The 14,427-nt window shown below is 51.9% G+C and overlaps 1 protein-coding gene across 7 annotated transcripts in view; it reads left to right on the forward strand.

Moving 5' to 3' along the window:
* CACNA1S (calcium voltage-gated channel subunit alpha1 S) overlaps window positions 1–14,427 on the forward strand; it is a 41,729-nt gene that overhangs the window by 6,030 nt on the left and 21,272 nt on the right. For 6 of the 7 annotated variants that reach the window (XR_010467567.1, XM_065038577.1, XM_065038578.1 and 3 more), the window contains 17 exons: window positions 515–620; window positions 3,807–3,946; window positions 4,507–4,634; window positions 4,940–5,092; window positions 5,380–5,585; window positions 6,161–6,264; window positions 7,845–7,993; window positions 8,753–8,834; window positions 9,636–9,796; window positions 10,458–10,683; window positions 10,947–11,154; window positions 11,506–11,626; window positions 12,019–12,133; window positions 12,259–12,352; window positions 13,122–13,191; window positions 13,375–13,507; window positions 13,794–13,923. Coding sequence is in view for 6 of the 7 variants with exons in the window: in XM_065038577.1 (XP_064894649.1) it covers window positions 515–620; window positions 3,807–3,946; window positions 4,507–4,634; window positions 4,940–5,092; window positions 5,380–5,585; window positions 6,161–6,264; window positions 7,845–7,993; window positions 8,753–8,834; window positions 9,636–9,796; window positions 10,458–10,683; window positions 10,947–11,154; window positions 11,506–11,626; window positions 12,019–12,133; window positions 12,259–12,352; window positions 13,122–13,191; window positions 13,375–13,507; window positions 13,794–13,923 (2,326 nt within the window). In the remaining variant the exon portion in view is untranslated. Of the gene's footprint in view, window positions 1–514; window positions 621–3,806; window positions 3,947–4,506; window positions 4,635–4,939; window positions 5,093–5,379; window positions 5,586–6,160; window positions 6,265–7,844; window positions 7,994–8,752; window positions 8,835–9,635; window positions 9,797–10,457; window positions 10,684–10,946; window positions 11,155–11,505; window positions 11,627–12,018; window positions 12,134–12,258; window positions 12,353–13,121; window positions 13,192–13,374; window positions 13,508–13,793; window positions 13,924–14,427 lie in introns of those variants that run through there. The other variant, XM_065038582.1, reaches the window with a different exon arrangement.

Genomic DNA, 14,427 nt, shown 5'->3' on the forward strand with positions numbered 1-14,427 from the left:
ACGCCACACTTCATGCCATGCACAAAGTCGTTTTATAACACAGTTCATTTACATGCAGGCAGTTCATCTCCTCCTTTTGTTTTCTCTTCATGCTAATTAGGAAGACTCTTCTGAAAATGGGTCTGGGGTCTTCAAACTAGGAGAAAGTTCACAACACTGACCAGAAGTGAGTTGTTTTGTCCATTGGGTGTAGCTGTTGGTTCACGTTTTCTTCTGATAATTTGATGTCTAACAGATGGTTCATCTCTATCATCCCAATTAGGCCATGAGGCCTTCACAGCAACACTGTTAATTGTCTTTATCTTAGAAGGTGTCTGACCTCCACAGCCATCTATGTTTTCCACCCGAAATATCAATCACAAAACCTTGAGAAAGAAAGAGAAGGTGTCTGCCTCCATGGCCATAAAAACTAGATGTTTAAGGCATAGTGTAACTGGGGAGGGCTTCAAGGTTATCACATAGGGGCAGGACCTGGTTCTCTTTCCTTTCTCTGCTCCTTAACACCTCCTCTCAGACCCTTCGAGATCATCATCCTCCTGACCATCTTTGCCAACTGTGTTGCACTGGCCATCTACCTGCCGATGCCTGAGGATGACACCAACGTCGCCAACTCCAGCCTGGTAAGGCACAGCCCTTCTTGCTGTCCTGCTGTCTGTCTGCTCGGCTCCCAGGGCTGGTCGCTCAGCGTGGTGTGGGTGCTAGACGGCAATACCTGTCGTGGGGGCATCTCCTGCTGCCCTGCGGTGCAGTTGAGCATTTTCAGACCAGCAAGAGATGCTTCCAAGTCAGAAGGGGGAAGAGGTGGTGGAGAAACCGCTGTAGAATGGGTGTTCAGAGGGACTGAAACCACCCCTAGGTTGAGATCAAAGGCAGCAGATTGGTGTGTGAAGTGCACAGGAAGAATCGATGCCAAAAAAGGAATAAATTCCTTCAATTTTTATCATGGCACTTCCAAAGGGAAGCACCTTGTTCCAGAAAGGCTCAAATGCTGTCTTTCAGCATTTTTGAGGATATCATTTTCTGACCTTTCATTTCAGAACTGTATTAATTTTGGTAGTTTTTATTTAAGAGGGGAAAAAAAAGTCTCTGTTACACAGAGAGGTTGCTCCTTTCTAATCAGTTATTCCATTTTTTTTCCTGGTCATTCCATTTTGCCTGGAGTAAGATGTTTTGATGTGATCCAAGTCAATAGTTATGCACTATTTTTAGTTTACTGCCCCTTTCACCTTTTCAGATCCCCGTTGTGGTTCAATCCACACTGGTTTCCATTGAGAGTCTGAGTTCGGTGACTGAATCAAAGCATCTAAATATGCCCTTTCTAAATGGCATTTTCTCTTCTGCTAATTTCAAGACTTTTTAGTGTTGGAATGGGGTGTGTTGTGTGCAAGTATCACTGGCATCTTGTGTCTTAAAAAAGCACCTCTGGTTTTTGCCTGTTACTTAGACACCCTGCAGGGAAAAATATTACAGTAGTCAAAGAATCTGAGACACAAAATACAAAGTAAGGTTTTACTTGTGCGATTTCTTGTTCTTTGAACTGGTTTTGTCTCCCTCTCAACAGGCTTTTAGTAGCAGTGAAGATAGTGTTTACTTCTAATTGCCCTGGAAAAAGAAGAAAAGGTTCACTATTGGCAATATGTTGTTACATCTTTTTAAAATAAACCCAAGATAGGTGCACAGAAAGGGGTATTAAAAATACCCCCAGGGAGTTAATTCTTGGGGTGTTCATTCAGCCTTTCGGTGTGCTGTCTGATCAGGTTCTCTAACACCTGCAAGCTCGGGGCAGAGTGGAGCTCAAGACGCTGCTGTTGGTTTCTTCCCTGGCTGAGGGGGTGTAACAGGGTTGGAAGGATGCAGTTACCTTAGCCAAGAGATTGAGGAGACAAAGCAAAACTGGGGCAGGCTGAGCATGGAAAGCAGCAGGAGGAGGAGACAGCAGGGATGGGGGCTTCCCTTGGGGAGGGGGTTTGGGATTTGGCTGAGACTGGACCAATAGCCTTTCCCTTTACTGGGAGACAGGCAGGTATGTACCAAGTGATGTCATGTATAAATGAAATTTCACCTATTTGTATTTATTGTGTATTAGCTTACTTGTACTAGGTCCTACTGGGGGATTTTTCAGCCTGTTGCCATGCCAACAGCCCTCTGTATCAGGAGACTGGCAGCCCCACGTTTCTGTTCTTTCATCCCTGCTCCGCGTGTCCCTTTGTCATCATGTTGTGGTGGCTTTGTAGGAGCAGTCCCAGCCAAGAGCTAAGCCAGACCCCCATCACCTTGGGTGCTGGGCCACGCTCTGTGCGAGGCCTGCAAGACAGCACAACAAAGGCTTGGTGGAGGGATCTCTTCCTGCAGCAGGGAAGTGCTGCAATGCATTTAATCCCTCCCTGTCACCTTTTTAATTACCTCTCTTCATTGCTCAGTTCTCTCCAGAGAGGACTGAGTTTATCTAAAGACCTTGAAATGTTGAAAAGGCAAAATGTGTGAAGGGAAGCTGGGTCAGAGGGGGAGGACACAGCCCCATGTTATTTGTGGAGGCAGCATGGAGGCTCATTGTCATCAGAGCTCACCACTAATGGGTGTGCAGGAGCCTGTCAACCCGAGCTGCCTTCAGAGCATCATAGAATGTCCTGAGTAGGAAGGGGCCTTGTGGGCGTGTTAATCATTCTGTGATTCTATGATCATCAAGTCCAGCTCCTGTTCCTGCACAGGACACCCCACAGGTCACCCCGTGTGTCTGAGGACATTGTCTGGTCTCTTCTTGAACACTGTCAGGTTGGGGCCGTGACACCTCCCTGGGGAGCCTGTTCAGTGTCCAGCACCTCTGGGTGAAGAACCTTTTCCCCATGTCCAACCTGACCCTCCCCTGGCACATCTTCTGCCATTCCTTGGGGTCTGTCACTGAGAGAAGAGCTCAGCCCAGGTGTCTGCTCTTACCGTTGCTGCCGTAGATACAGCAAGTAACTGGCACTTGTATGGATGACAGTCATACAGGGACACTTTGACATGGCCACTGGTTTTGAACATAGTCATTGAGCAAGGGGCCCTGCCCCTGGTTTCTTAAATGGACAGCATTTTCCATTTGGCAAGCCAGAGGGACCGTGGGAAGAAGGTGGGCTTGCAGCACTGCTGCTTTCCCCGTTGGAGACCCTCTCCCAGTTTAGTCTCAGAGAGACGCATCTGCCTTTCTGGGTGCAACTCCATGCAGAGCCCAAGCAGAGATGCTGCTTGCCCTTCATGGGGTGCAAATGGAGGAGAGGGGCCAAGGAAAACCAGAAATATAAATACCCCCATCCATCTGGCTGCTTTGAAGGGATTTTAATCCCAGACTGGAAGGGGCCATCAGCAGCAAGGGCAGTGATCGCAGTGACAGGCAGAGCCAGGTGGGCACAGGCAGCTCCTGGCTGTGCTCCAGGGCAAGATGAGCTATTCCGGGCACTGCGGCTGAAAGGCTGTGCTGAACCCCTGCCATGGGGAGCCAAGTCCCGCCTGGGGGTGGGCACAACACCTCTGCCCAGCAGACCCCCAGGCCAGTTTCTAGCAGCTCACTGTCAGGCCAACATCTGGCATTAGGCAGGAGGTCTCAAGCCCAAGGCCTCACTTCCCTGGGAGCCCAGGGTGCAAGGGAAGCCACAACACAGCTGGGTAGCCACACTACTGCCCGCTGTGCATGGGAGGCTACAGATGGGTTGGCAGCGGGGGTTGATCCAGAGACACTCGCGGCTCAGCCGTGCATGGTGGTGATGCCAAGGGAGGTGACAGTCTGCTCTAATGGAGCATCGTCTCCTGCTTGGCTTTTTAATCCCCAGGAGAAGATGGAATACGCCTTCCTGATCTTCTTTGCCATTGAGGCGATGCTCAAGATAATTGCCTATGGGTTTCTTTTCCATACGGATGCCTATCTCCGAAACGGCTGGAATGTGCTTGACTTCTCCATCGTGACCTTAGGGTAATACAATGAGGGGAAGCTACTGGTGCTGGGCCTGGTCCGTAGCCCATCAGCTACATTGATTTTTGCTAGTGACTACAGTGGGTTTGGGGGCAACTCGTAGGCTCAGTTCATGGCCTTCTCCCATGGGCCCCTTTTTCATGCTCTGACATCTCCTGGGATCCTCTGCAACTCCTGTTTCTTCCTGCTTGGCTCCTTTACACCTCTCAGGTCTCCATTGCCTGGAGAATGGGATGGGATTCTTCAGATTTTGGCACACAGGGAGAGGTTGCACTGGGCAGAAAGGGGCAGGAGGGTCCCTGGCTGCTCAGCAGTGAGGGCAGCACTCAGCAGAGGGGTGTCCAGTCCTGAGTGCGTCCAGGACTTGGACTTAGCCAAGAGCTGTTCCCTGGGTCAGGATGAGCACAGCTGGCAGAGTCCTGTCCCTTGCTTTCCTGCCTGCAGAGCTCTGGATCCTTAGCACAGATTTCTTTTCTCCATCCTCATTCTGTTCTCTTTCTCCCTGTCCTTCCTTCTGCTTCTCCCCCTTCCTTCTCTGCTCTGTGCCCCGGCTCTTTCAGGCTTATCACCATGACCCTGGAACAGATCAATGCGAAGGAGGGAGAAGGGGGAAAAGGTGGCTTCGACGTGAAGGCCCTGCGAGCGTTTCGTGTGCTGAGACCCCTGCGCCTTGTGTCCGGAGTACCGAGTGGGTGTGCAGGACAGGACTGAACCCCTGCGCCTGGCCAGGGTGGGGGGCCATGGGGCAGGTTTCTTGTTGCCACTGGCTCTGCTGGGGTCTTCCACACGCTCACAGGGTGGGTAGAGAATGGATTTCTTGCTTCAGAGATTTCACTCCCCTCTCTAAGAGGGGGCACAGGTGGGCTGGGAGTGAAATAGCCCTTGGAATGGGGCATTTCGGAGTTTGTTCGTCAGCGGGGGTGTCAGGAAGGCGAGGTGAACCTAAAGCTGCTTAGGAAGTGGTTAACCTCCTGTCCCTTCTCCTTGGTGCAGGCCTTCAAGTCGTCCTGAACTCCATCATCAAGGCCATGGTGCCCCTGCTCCACATTGCTCTGCTGGTCCTCTTCATGATCATAATCTATGCCATTGTTGGGCAAGAGCTCTTCAAGGGCAGGATGCACAAGACCTGCTACTACCTCGGGACAGGTGGGGCTGTGGCAGGGGGGCGATATGGCAGAGATGTCTCTGTGTGACTACTGTGGGGACCACAGATGTTCTGTGGGTAGCAGAAAGCGTGGTCTTGCCAGCATCAGGCCTGGGAATGTGGCAGGACCGAAGGATGTTTGGTACAGCACACAGCTTGGTGATGGTACGTGGTGTGAGGAGGTGGTGAAAGGAGCCCTTTTTGGAAAGCTTCTGCAGGAGGCTGGGAGGTGCTGGGACCTGCTCTACTTGGCCTGACCTGCTGCTCACACCATGGCTTTCCCCCTCAGATGTGATTGCCACGGTGCCACCAGAGAAGCCAGCCCCGTGCACCAGCTCTGGCCATGGCCGACACTGTACCATCAATGGCACTGAGTGCCGAAGCGGCTGGCCAGGGCCCAACAACGGCATCACTCACTTCGACAACTTTGGCTTTGCCATGCTGACTGTCTATCAGTGCATCACCATGGAGGGCTGGACCGAAGTCCTCTACTGGGTAAGTTCCAGCAGCTTGGGCTTGGTGCCCAGCTCAGCAGAGGTGACTGCCGGTCCCAGGGAATTCTCTCCAGGATGCAGAACCCCACTGCAGGGCTAGATCTCTGCATCAGTGAAAAACATCCTTCCCTTACCAACCTTCATACCGTGATGCGTTGCCCATAGTGCACCAGGCGTGTCTTCTACATCTCTGCAGGCACTGCCCAAGCTGTCCTTGCTCTCCAGATAGACAGGAGGGTGCTTCAGCTCCTGCCTTTGCGAAGCTGTACAGGCCAGGCACAGCAATGGCTGGAGTGCCTGCTTCCCCAGCAATACACCATGTTTTTGAGTCTCAGGAATGCTGTCTTGCTGAAGCTTAGGCTGATGTTTGAATCTGCTCCCAAAATGCTTGCATCTGGCTTTACCGGTGCTAAAAACAGATGCAGAGCCTGAGCTCAGTGTCAGGTTTATCTGATACCATCCCAAGCACTCATGTTAGAGGGGGAAAAGCTCCCGGGTGCTGTTGAGGGGGCCCTAAGTGGAGACGGACAGCAGATAGTGTGTTCAAGATGCTTCATATGCTGCTCTCCTCACCAGGTAAATGATGCCATGGGGAATGAATGGCCCTGGATCTACTTCGTCAGCCTTATCTTGCTCGGCTCCTTCTTCGTTCTTAACCTGGTGCTGGGGGTGCTCAGCGGGTAAGTGCCACCCTGTCATTTCTCTTTGCCAGCAGATCAGTGACCGTGATCAAAGTGTGGATGTTGACTGGTTTTAACTATACAACAAGAAAGCCTGGATAAGTTTCCGTTCCTTTTCCTCTCCTAGTCCTCTCCCCCTTTTTTTGCATGCTTAGAAACCCTGTCAGTAAACACAGCCATGGAGCACATTATTAGGTGTTTATTGTGTAGTCTGCCAGCACTCACAGCAAAAACAGCTGAGCAGGCAGCTCAAAGCAACAGTCCTTACCTCACAGCTGTGGGTTGAATGCTCATTCTTGTTGGTGCCCACAGCGCTGCTGTCCTGTTGTGAGCGCACACGACTTGCTTATGGCCAGCCTAAAGAAAGCGCCTTCGATATGAATGCAAGGGATCCATAGTCTAATTAATGTTTCAACAGTCTTATCCAAACACAACGACAAGCTGTCATCAGTCTGGTTACAATGATAACACTTCTATGCCAAATGACTCAATTAGTGCTGATTCCCGTAGTGGTACAGTTAAAGCTTCTGTGCACAAAATACCTCTTGTGCAATGCTCAACCTACTATATATTGCTGTGGTGAGGTGTCATCATCCCAGTTTTGTTATTGGGAAGAGTGTGTTGTCCTGGGGAGTGAGGGGAGCTTTTCACCTTGTTCTATGTAGGCTCAGGGTCTTTTTCAATCCTGTGTGTGCAAATGGATCACACTCATCATCTCTTTTAGTTCACTAGGTTAGTTATACCCTAATTACCTGAATTCGTTAGTCCGCTTTTATGGCAAGAACCATACAACTGCACAAGGTTAAAACAAATTGGGTTTTAATATAACTAAAACAAGCTCAAAACCACAGGGCTGACCACAGGTACCTGACCTTGCATGAAGTTGGCTGTAACAGCTGGATGAGCTGGACAATAGTCATCTGATCCTACAGTAAATCGCAGGCACAGCAAAAATTTCTGGAATATTTTTGCAAATATAGATAAAATATGCTTGAGATCAGGAAAAATCCAGACAAGGCCTGACAAGTCCTGAGGCTTAATATGTCTATTTATTGTTATAATGTCTGAGACTCGTTGCCAACACATGGCAACACCAGACTGGCTGGGCAGATCTACAGTCCTGGCAGATACCAGTCAAGAAAAGAAAATTTAAATGAATGAGGAGAGTGAGACTTGGTGCATTGGCAGACCTGTCTTTTCCATGTTAACATGAAAAGAGTGTCCTGTTTTCTTACTAAGTGATGAGCTCACCTTCCCCACATGGAGACCTTGGTGCAGCTTTCTGCCCCGAGATGGGTGAGACCCTACTTGCTCTCATCCTCAGCAGGGCTGGAGGGCTCCCACAACCTCCAGCATCTCGCATTAGTTGGCCTATCCAACCGCAGTGTCCTGCAGCACAGTGTTCTTGCATCATAGAAGAAGGCCAAGAAAGAGGAAAGTCGCTAAGAGCAATCAAGTGGCAGTGCTGGCTATTTCGAGTGTTTATCTTTCTCCAAGGACTGGCCTGTCACGGGGCTGTGGTACTTGACCTCCACGCTGTCCCCGTCCCTGGTCTCACTCTGCCGCTTGCCTTGTCCCAGTGAATTCACCAAAGAGCGTGAGAAGGCCAAGTCACGGGGTACGTTTCAGAAACTGCGGGAGAAGCAGCAGCTGGAGGAGGATCTGAAGGGCTACATGGACTGGATCACCCATGCTGAGGTCATGGACAGTGACCGGGCCAGGGGAGAAGGTACCAGCTCTTCTTGGTCAAAAACCCTTAGCATGAGGGTTGGGCTTCTACCACTGACCATCCTAGAGAGGCAGGGTAGAGCCCTTTGGAGAAGTCACAGTGATTCGTTTTGCTTGAAAACTTATGAAACAAAATGCTTTGACTTCTGCAGAAGTTTCTGTCCTCTTTTATTTTTTTCTTTCCTGAATCATTTATTGAATCTGACCCAAACTAGAAATAACTTGGCCCTCATTCTAAATCTCCACCTCAACCATGGTATTTAATGTTTGTGGACTGCTAGCAAGGCCTAGGTCTCCTTTGGCAAAATGCACTTGAAAGGGCCATGAGAAGCCATGAGGAGGGTGTGCACTCTTGTGTGCAGGGGCAGAATGCTGGGTTACTAGCTCGCACACTAACACATGCATGGATTTCTTACCATTGCTTGGCAATTTTAAAGGATTACAAGTGGTGAGGCGCATCTAGCCAAAGGCTCAGCGACGCCTGGGGAGCTCTGCCGCTGAGCTGCTGTGCTCTCAGGCTGCCTCCCAGAGCTGCTGCTACTCTTGCTGCAGGGTGGGTGTTCCTGGTGCCTCCTACTGGGTTTGCACCTGAACCTCAAAACCCTCTGCCCACACTCTCACTGCTGTCTCCCTGGAATAGTATTTCTGGATTTCACATCTGATGGAGAAGCTCTTCCTGATGTGCTCCTGGGAGAAGTTCCCTCCCACGTGTTCTTCCCAAGGGCTCCAAGGAAAGCCTGGCATGTTGTTCCCTCCATAGGTATGATGCCATCAGATGAAGGAGGGTCAGAGACAGAGAGCTTGTATGAAATTGAAGGCATGAACAAGTGGATTCTCTACTTGTAAGTATGCACTGGACAAACCATCTGCATCTCTGCAGGTACACTTGCATAGTCTCTCACTTGCTGTCCTGGCTGAGCCAGGATTTCTTGTGAGCCGCTGATTTGTGAGGGAGAGTCAGGGGCTGTGTGCTCAGGAGGAGATGCAAACATTGTGGACAGCAACAGGGAATTTTGCTCTGGTACTGGCCAAAAGCCAGTGAACAACTTCAAAAGTGTGGCCAGCAGGACTAGAGAAATGATTGTGCCACTGTACTGGGTGTTGGTGAGGTCACACCTTGAATACTGTGTTCAGTTTTGGGCCCCTCATCACAAGAAGGACATTGAGGTGCTGGAGAAAGTGTAGAGGAGATGATGAAGCTGGTGAGGGGCTGTAGCACAAGTGTGATGGGAACAGCTGAGGGACCTGGGGGGTTCAGCTGGAGAACAGGAGCTGAGGGGAGACCTTCTGATCTCTGAACTGCCTGAAAGGAGCTTGGAGCCAGGGGGGGTCGGGCTCTGCTCCCCAGGAACAAGCGCCAGGAGCAGAGGAAACGGCCTCAAGTTGCACCAGGGGAGGTTGAGGTTGGATGTGGGAACAATTTCTTCCCCAAAGGGCTGTGGGGCATTGGAACAGGCTGCCCAGGGCAGTGCTGGAGTCACCATCCCTGGAGGGGTTTAAAAATCATTCAGACAAGGTTCTCAGGGACATGGGTTAGTGCCAGAGTTAGGTTATGGTTGGACTCGATGATCCTGAGGGTCTCTTCCAACCAAACTTATTCTATGATTCTGTGATTCTATTCTATGATTCTATAATCTCTCCAGCCGTCAGTGGAGGCGTTGGAACCGAATGTTTCGTAGAAAGTGCAGGGATGTGGTGAAATCCAAGTTCTTCTACTGGCTTGTCATCCTGTTGGTGGCACTGAACACCCTCTCCATCGCCTCTGAGCACCACTTGCAGCCAGAATGGCTGACACACGTGCAAGGTGAGCAAAGAGCCTGAGGGAGAGGGGCAGCCCAGGCCACCCTGCTGCCCCACAGACATGTGTGAGTTCTTGTTGTGCATGCACAGCCATGTTGGGGCTGTTAGACACATGCAGACTTGCTCACACACACAAACACAGCCTGCACACATGTGTGTACACTGTCCCCACTGCACTGTCACACATTGGACATGTGTGGTGCCCACAGTTATGCATGTAAAGTGCATATATTCTTAGGGACATGGTTTTGCATGGTGAACACACGCAGAGCGTTTACATTTACACTTATACATGCATAGTACACACAAACACGCATTGCACGCACTGACGCAGTACAGTCACACACATCTGTGGATGTGGTCATGCTACCTGTGTCCTCCACATGCAAACACATGGAGTACAGCTGCACATACGTGTGCACAGCTCAACCACATGCACACACACTCACAGCCCAGTACACATGCACTCCCATGCACAGTGCAGCCGCACCATCACATGTACAAGCACACAGCTGTGCATCACCCTTCTCCTCATCTTCCTCTCCTGTGTGCTCCCTGAAAACCAGCGTTTGCTGCAGCTCAGGGCTCAGTGGTGGGCAGAGAAGGGTCGTTTTATGCTGAGATGAAGAGTTCCATGCTCTAATGGGCTGGATCTCCCACCCCAGACAATGCCAACCGGGTGCTGCTAGCACTCTTTGTGGCTGAGATGCTGCTGAAGATGTACGCGCTGGGCCTGCGCCAGTATTTCATGTCTCTCTTCAACCGCTTCGACTGCTTCGTGGTGTGTTCGGGGATCTTGGAGACCATCCTGGTGGAGCTCGGCACCTTGTCACCCCTGGGCATCTCCGTCCTGCGCTGCATCAGACTCCTCCGCATCTTCAAGATCACAAGGTTGGGGAGGGACCTCTGTGGGTGGTGGGGCTTCTCCTGGTGTCACTGGCCTTGTCCCTGGGGAGGGCTGCAGCATGAGCAGAGCTGGTAGCTCCTGGATGGTGGAACAAGGCCAAGCTGGGGAATTCTGTCTCCAAGACAGGATCTGGGAATGTCAAGAGGACAGAGCAGGGCTTGCTGAAAGTCTCCTGGAGTCCCTCTCTTGCTCTGAATTCTGGGACGCTGTAAAAGGGGGTGCTGTGTCTCTCCTCTCCTCTCCCCAGGTACTGGACGTCCCTGAGCAACCTGGTGGCATCCCTGCTCAACTCGGTCCGCTCCATTGCCTCTCTGCTCCTCCTTCTCTTCCTCTTCATCATCGTCTTTGCACTTCTGGGCATGCAGCTTTTTGGGGGCATGTTTGACTTTGAGGACATGGAAGTGCGGCGTAGCACATTCGACACCTTCCCCCAGGCCCTCATCAGTGTCTTCCAGGTCTGGGGCCACAGAAAGTGCAGCAGGGGCTGGACGATGGGGTGCTGGGAGTCTCACCTGGGCTGTGGGTCTCCTGGCTCTCTGAGGCTCAGAGAGATGTTGGTTTGTGGGAGGTGATGTTGCTTAGAGGCAGGAGCAGGGAAATGTGAATGGGGTCATGACTGGTAGTGCAGGTTCAGGTCTGAAGCAGAGAGGTGTGGTCTAGCCATGGGGCTGTAGGGTCTGTGAGGGCTTGGGGCTGAAGCCAGGAGGACAGGATCAAGCTGTGGGGTTCTGCTGTTCTCTGCTGTGGAGAGAACACAGTCTGTTCTCTGCTGTGGAGGAGACTACAGTCTTCTGCTATGCTCCCAGATCCTGACAGGAGAGGACTGGAATTCAATCATGTATGATGGGATCATGGCCTTTGGGGGTCCATCCTTTCCCGGCATGCTGGTTTGCATCTACTTCATCATCCTCTTCGTTTGTGGGAACTGTATCCTCTGCCTGCAAAGCCGGGCCCAGGCTCCCTGTACCCAGCCCCATAGCATCAGCTACAATGGATTGTGAAGCGGGGTGGAGCAGGGGCTTTCTTGAGCTTTTCACTGCTTACCTCAAGCTTTTCAGTTCTGAACAGCATCGGAGCAAACTGTAGCCTTCAGGGCTTGCATCGGTGGTGGCTGGAGTCTGGAGTCTGGAGGAAAGCACCCCCTGGGGCAAGTTTGGACGACTGGCAGGGATGGGTGCAGGATTAGGGATCACCAGCCAGGGTTATCTCAAGGGTTCAACTCCAAGAAGGTTTCTCAGAGCACCCTGGAGACCATGGGAAGCTCTTGCCACATCCTCCAAAAGGAAATCAAGTTCATGTCCTTAGCGCTGTCCCTCCAGATATCCTCCTCAATGTCTTCCTGGCCATCGCGGTTGATAACCTGGCTGAGGCTGAGAGCCTGACCTTAGCACAGAAGGCCAAAGCGGAGGAGCGCAAGCGGCGGAAGATGTCCAGGTGAGTGCTGCTGTCCCTGGCAGTGGGAGCTCCCAGACTGGGTGCTTTGGTGTGAGGGGACAGAATGGCATCACCCCTGCCCCTGCCTAGAGTTCAGCTTCTGCTCTCCCCTCCTCTTTGCTCAGAGGTTACCCAGAGAAGTCTGAAGATGAGAAACAGATGCTGGCAAAGAAACTTGAGCAGAAAGCGAAAGGAGAAGGGATTCCCACAACAGCCAAGGTCAGTGCTGTTGGGGCTGGGACTTGGGGAGCTCCTCGTGAAGGACTAAGCTCCTCCTCCCACCAGCCAGGACTGACAAAGGCTTGGAGCCAGCCTGGGTCTGGACTCTTCTGGGCCAAAACTGCTCTATGCCTTAGTATCCTCTGGTGGTGGGGACATTTTGGGCCCAGACAGGACATGTTGCCTGGTTAAACAGGTCCATTTCTGGGGATCCTTTTCCTCTGATTCATTCCCTTGGCCACAGCCAGCTGTCAGTGGCTGAGATGGGCACACTAGTGTGGAGTGGAGCAGAGCAGGTCAGCAGCATCCCTACAGACGTCCATCATGTCTGCACCAGCACCCCCTGTGTGCAAAACCCTCTGTTCAACTGTGCTGTATGCCGAGCTGCCTTTTATAAGCATCTGGCCAGCACTTACTTCCCTATCCATTCTCCAGTGATGCGCCATGGGAACTCACCCAGGAGTCACCCCATATCTTATTCCACCCACGATATGGGTGCATGGCCCCAGGTTCTTGCCCAACGCACATTCCCCTGTCCCAACCTCTTGATGTTGCTCTTTGCTCACATTGCAGCATCCTTGAGGTGTTTCGTATCACCCTGCTCCATGCTGGGCCAGGACTCCAGGTGCTTGGTGCTGTATGGGCCCAAGGCATGGGCACTGCTTGCCCCATGTGGCTTCCAAGACAACAGGGTCTGGCCACCATAAAACATTTCGCAGCAATACTGGCATATGCAGCTCTGTGTCCTCTTCTCTGTCTCTCCTTTCAGTTAAAAGTGGACGAATTTGAATCCAATGTCAATGAGATTAAAGACCCCTATCCTTCTGCGGACTTCCCAGGTAAGACTTGTCCCTGGCAGGGGAGGCACTGCAGAGGGATGGTGCCAGAACCCTGGCTGCATGAGGAGCAAAGGACGTGATGACCCTCCACCAGCCTTTGGGTACTGAGGTCCTTCTGGTAGAGGATTGTCCATCAGGTCACTTTCCCTCCCTCTCTGGGTAACTTTTTCCTTTTCCCTACAGGTGACGATGAGGAAGATGAGCCTGAAATCCCCCTGAGTCCTCGGCCACGTCCCCTTGCAGAGCTACAGCTGAAAGAGAAGGCTGTCCCCATGCCAGAAGCCAGCTCCTTCTTCATCTTCAGCCCAACCAACAAGTAGGCACGGACCCTTCTCCCTGCCCTGTGGAGCCAGGCCTGGCCCAGGTGCCTCTTGCACTGAGCCTTCCCAGTGGGGTCCTGCTTGTACCTAACAGCTGGTTCTGAAGGACACCAGCTCGCTGGGAAAAGTCTTCTCTGTGGAAGGGCTGGTACAGACATCCCTTCATGCCCAGGGCCTTCCTGTCCTCAAGGTTTAGCCATAAACTTCTTCCAGGCTGCCATGGCCTTATGTGATGTCCCTCTGGCCCTTTGCAGCATCTCATGCTGTTTCTGTCCCTGGCAGGTTTCGGATGTTGTGCCACAGAATTGTCAATGCCACCTGGTTCACCAACTTCATCTTGCTCTTCATTCTGCTCAGCAGCATCTCTCTGGCAGCTGAAGATCCCATCCGGGCCGAGTCCTTCCGCAACAAGGTGCCCGTGTATCTGTGGAGGGTTGGAATGGGTCAGGGAGACCTCATGGAGACCCCTAGCTCCCCAGTAAGCAGAGATCAGTTTGCAAGATGCCATGCCCGGGCAGGAAGCTGTGATTTCATCCCTGCCTCTGGAAGCGCAATACACTCTGGGAGGAGAGGCTGGTTGTGTTTTCCATTCAGGGCACAGCTAGGACAAGGTTTTACTGCCCCACGTCTCAGTTTACTTCTGGATGGAGAAATTCACCTGACAGGGTGTGTGAGATTACCTTGGTTCACGGCTGTGGACTCACAGTTAATCATAGAATGTCCTGAGTTGGGAGGGACCCAGAAGGATCATGGAGTCCAACTCCTGTCCCTGCACAGGACACCCCACAGGTCACCCCGTGTGTCTGAGGACGTTGTCCAGTCTCTTCTTGAACACTGTCAGGTTGGGGCTGTGACACCTCCCTGGGGAGCCTGTTCAGTGTCCAGCACCTCTGGGTGAAGAACCTTTTCCCCATGT

This window comes from Columba livia, chromosome 22, assembly GCF_036013475.1.
Source record: "Columba livia isolate bColLiv1 breed racing homer chromosome 22, bColLiv1.pat.W.v2, whole genome shotgun sequence".
NCBI lineage: Eukaryota > Metazoa > Chordata > Aves > Columbiformes > Columbidae > Columba > Columba livia.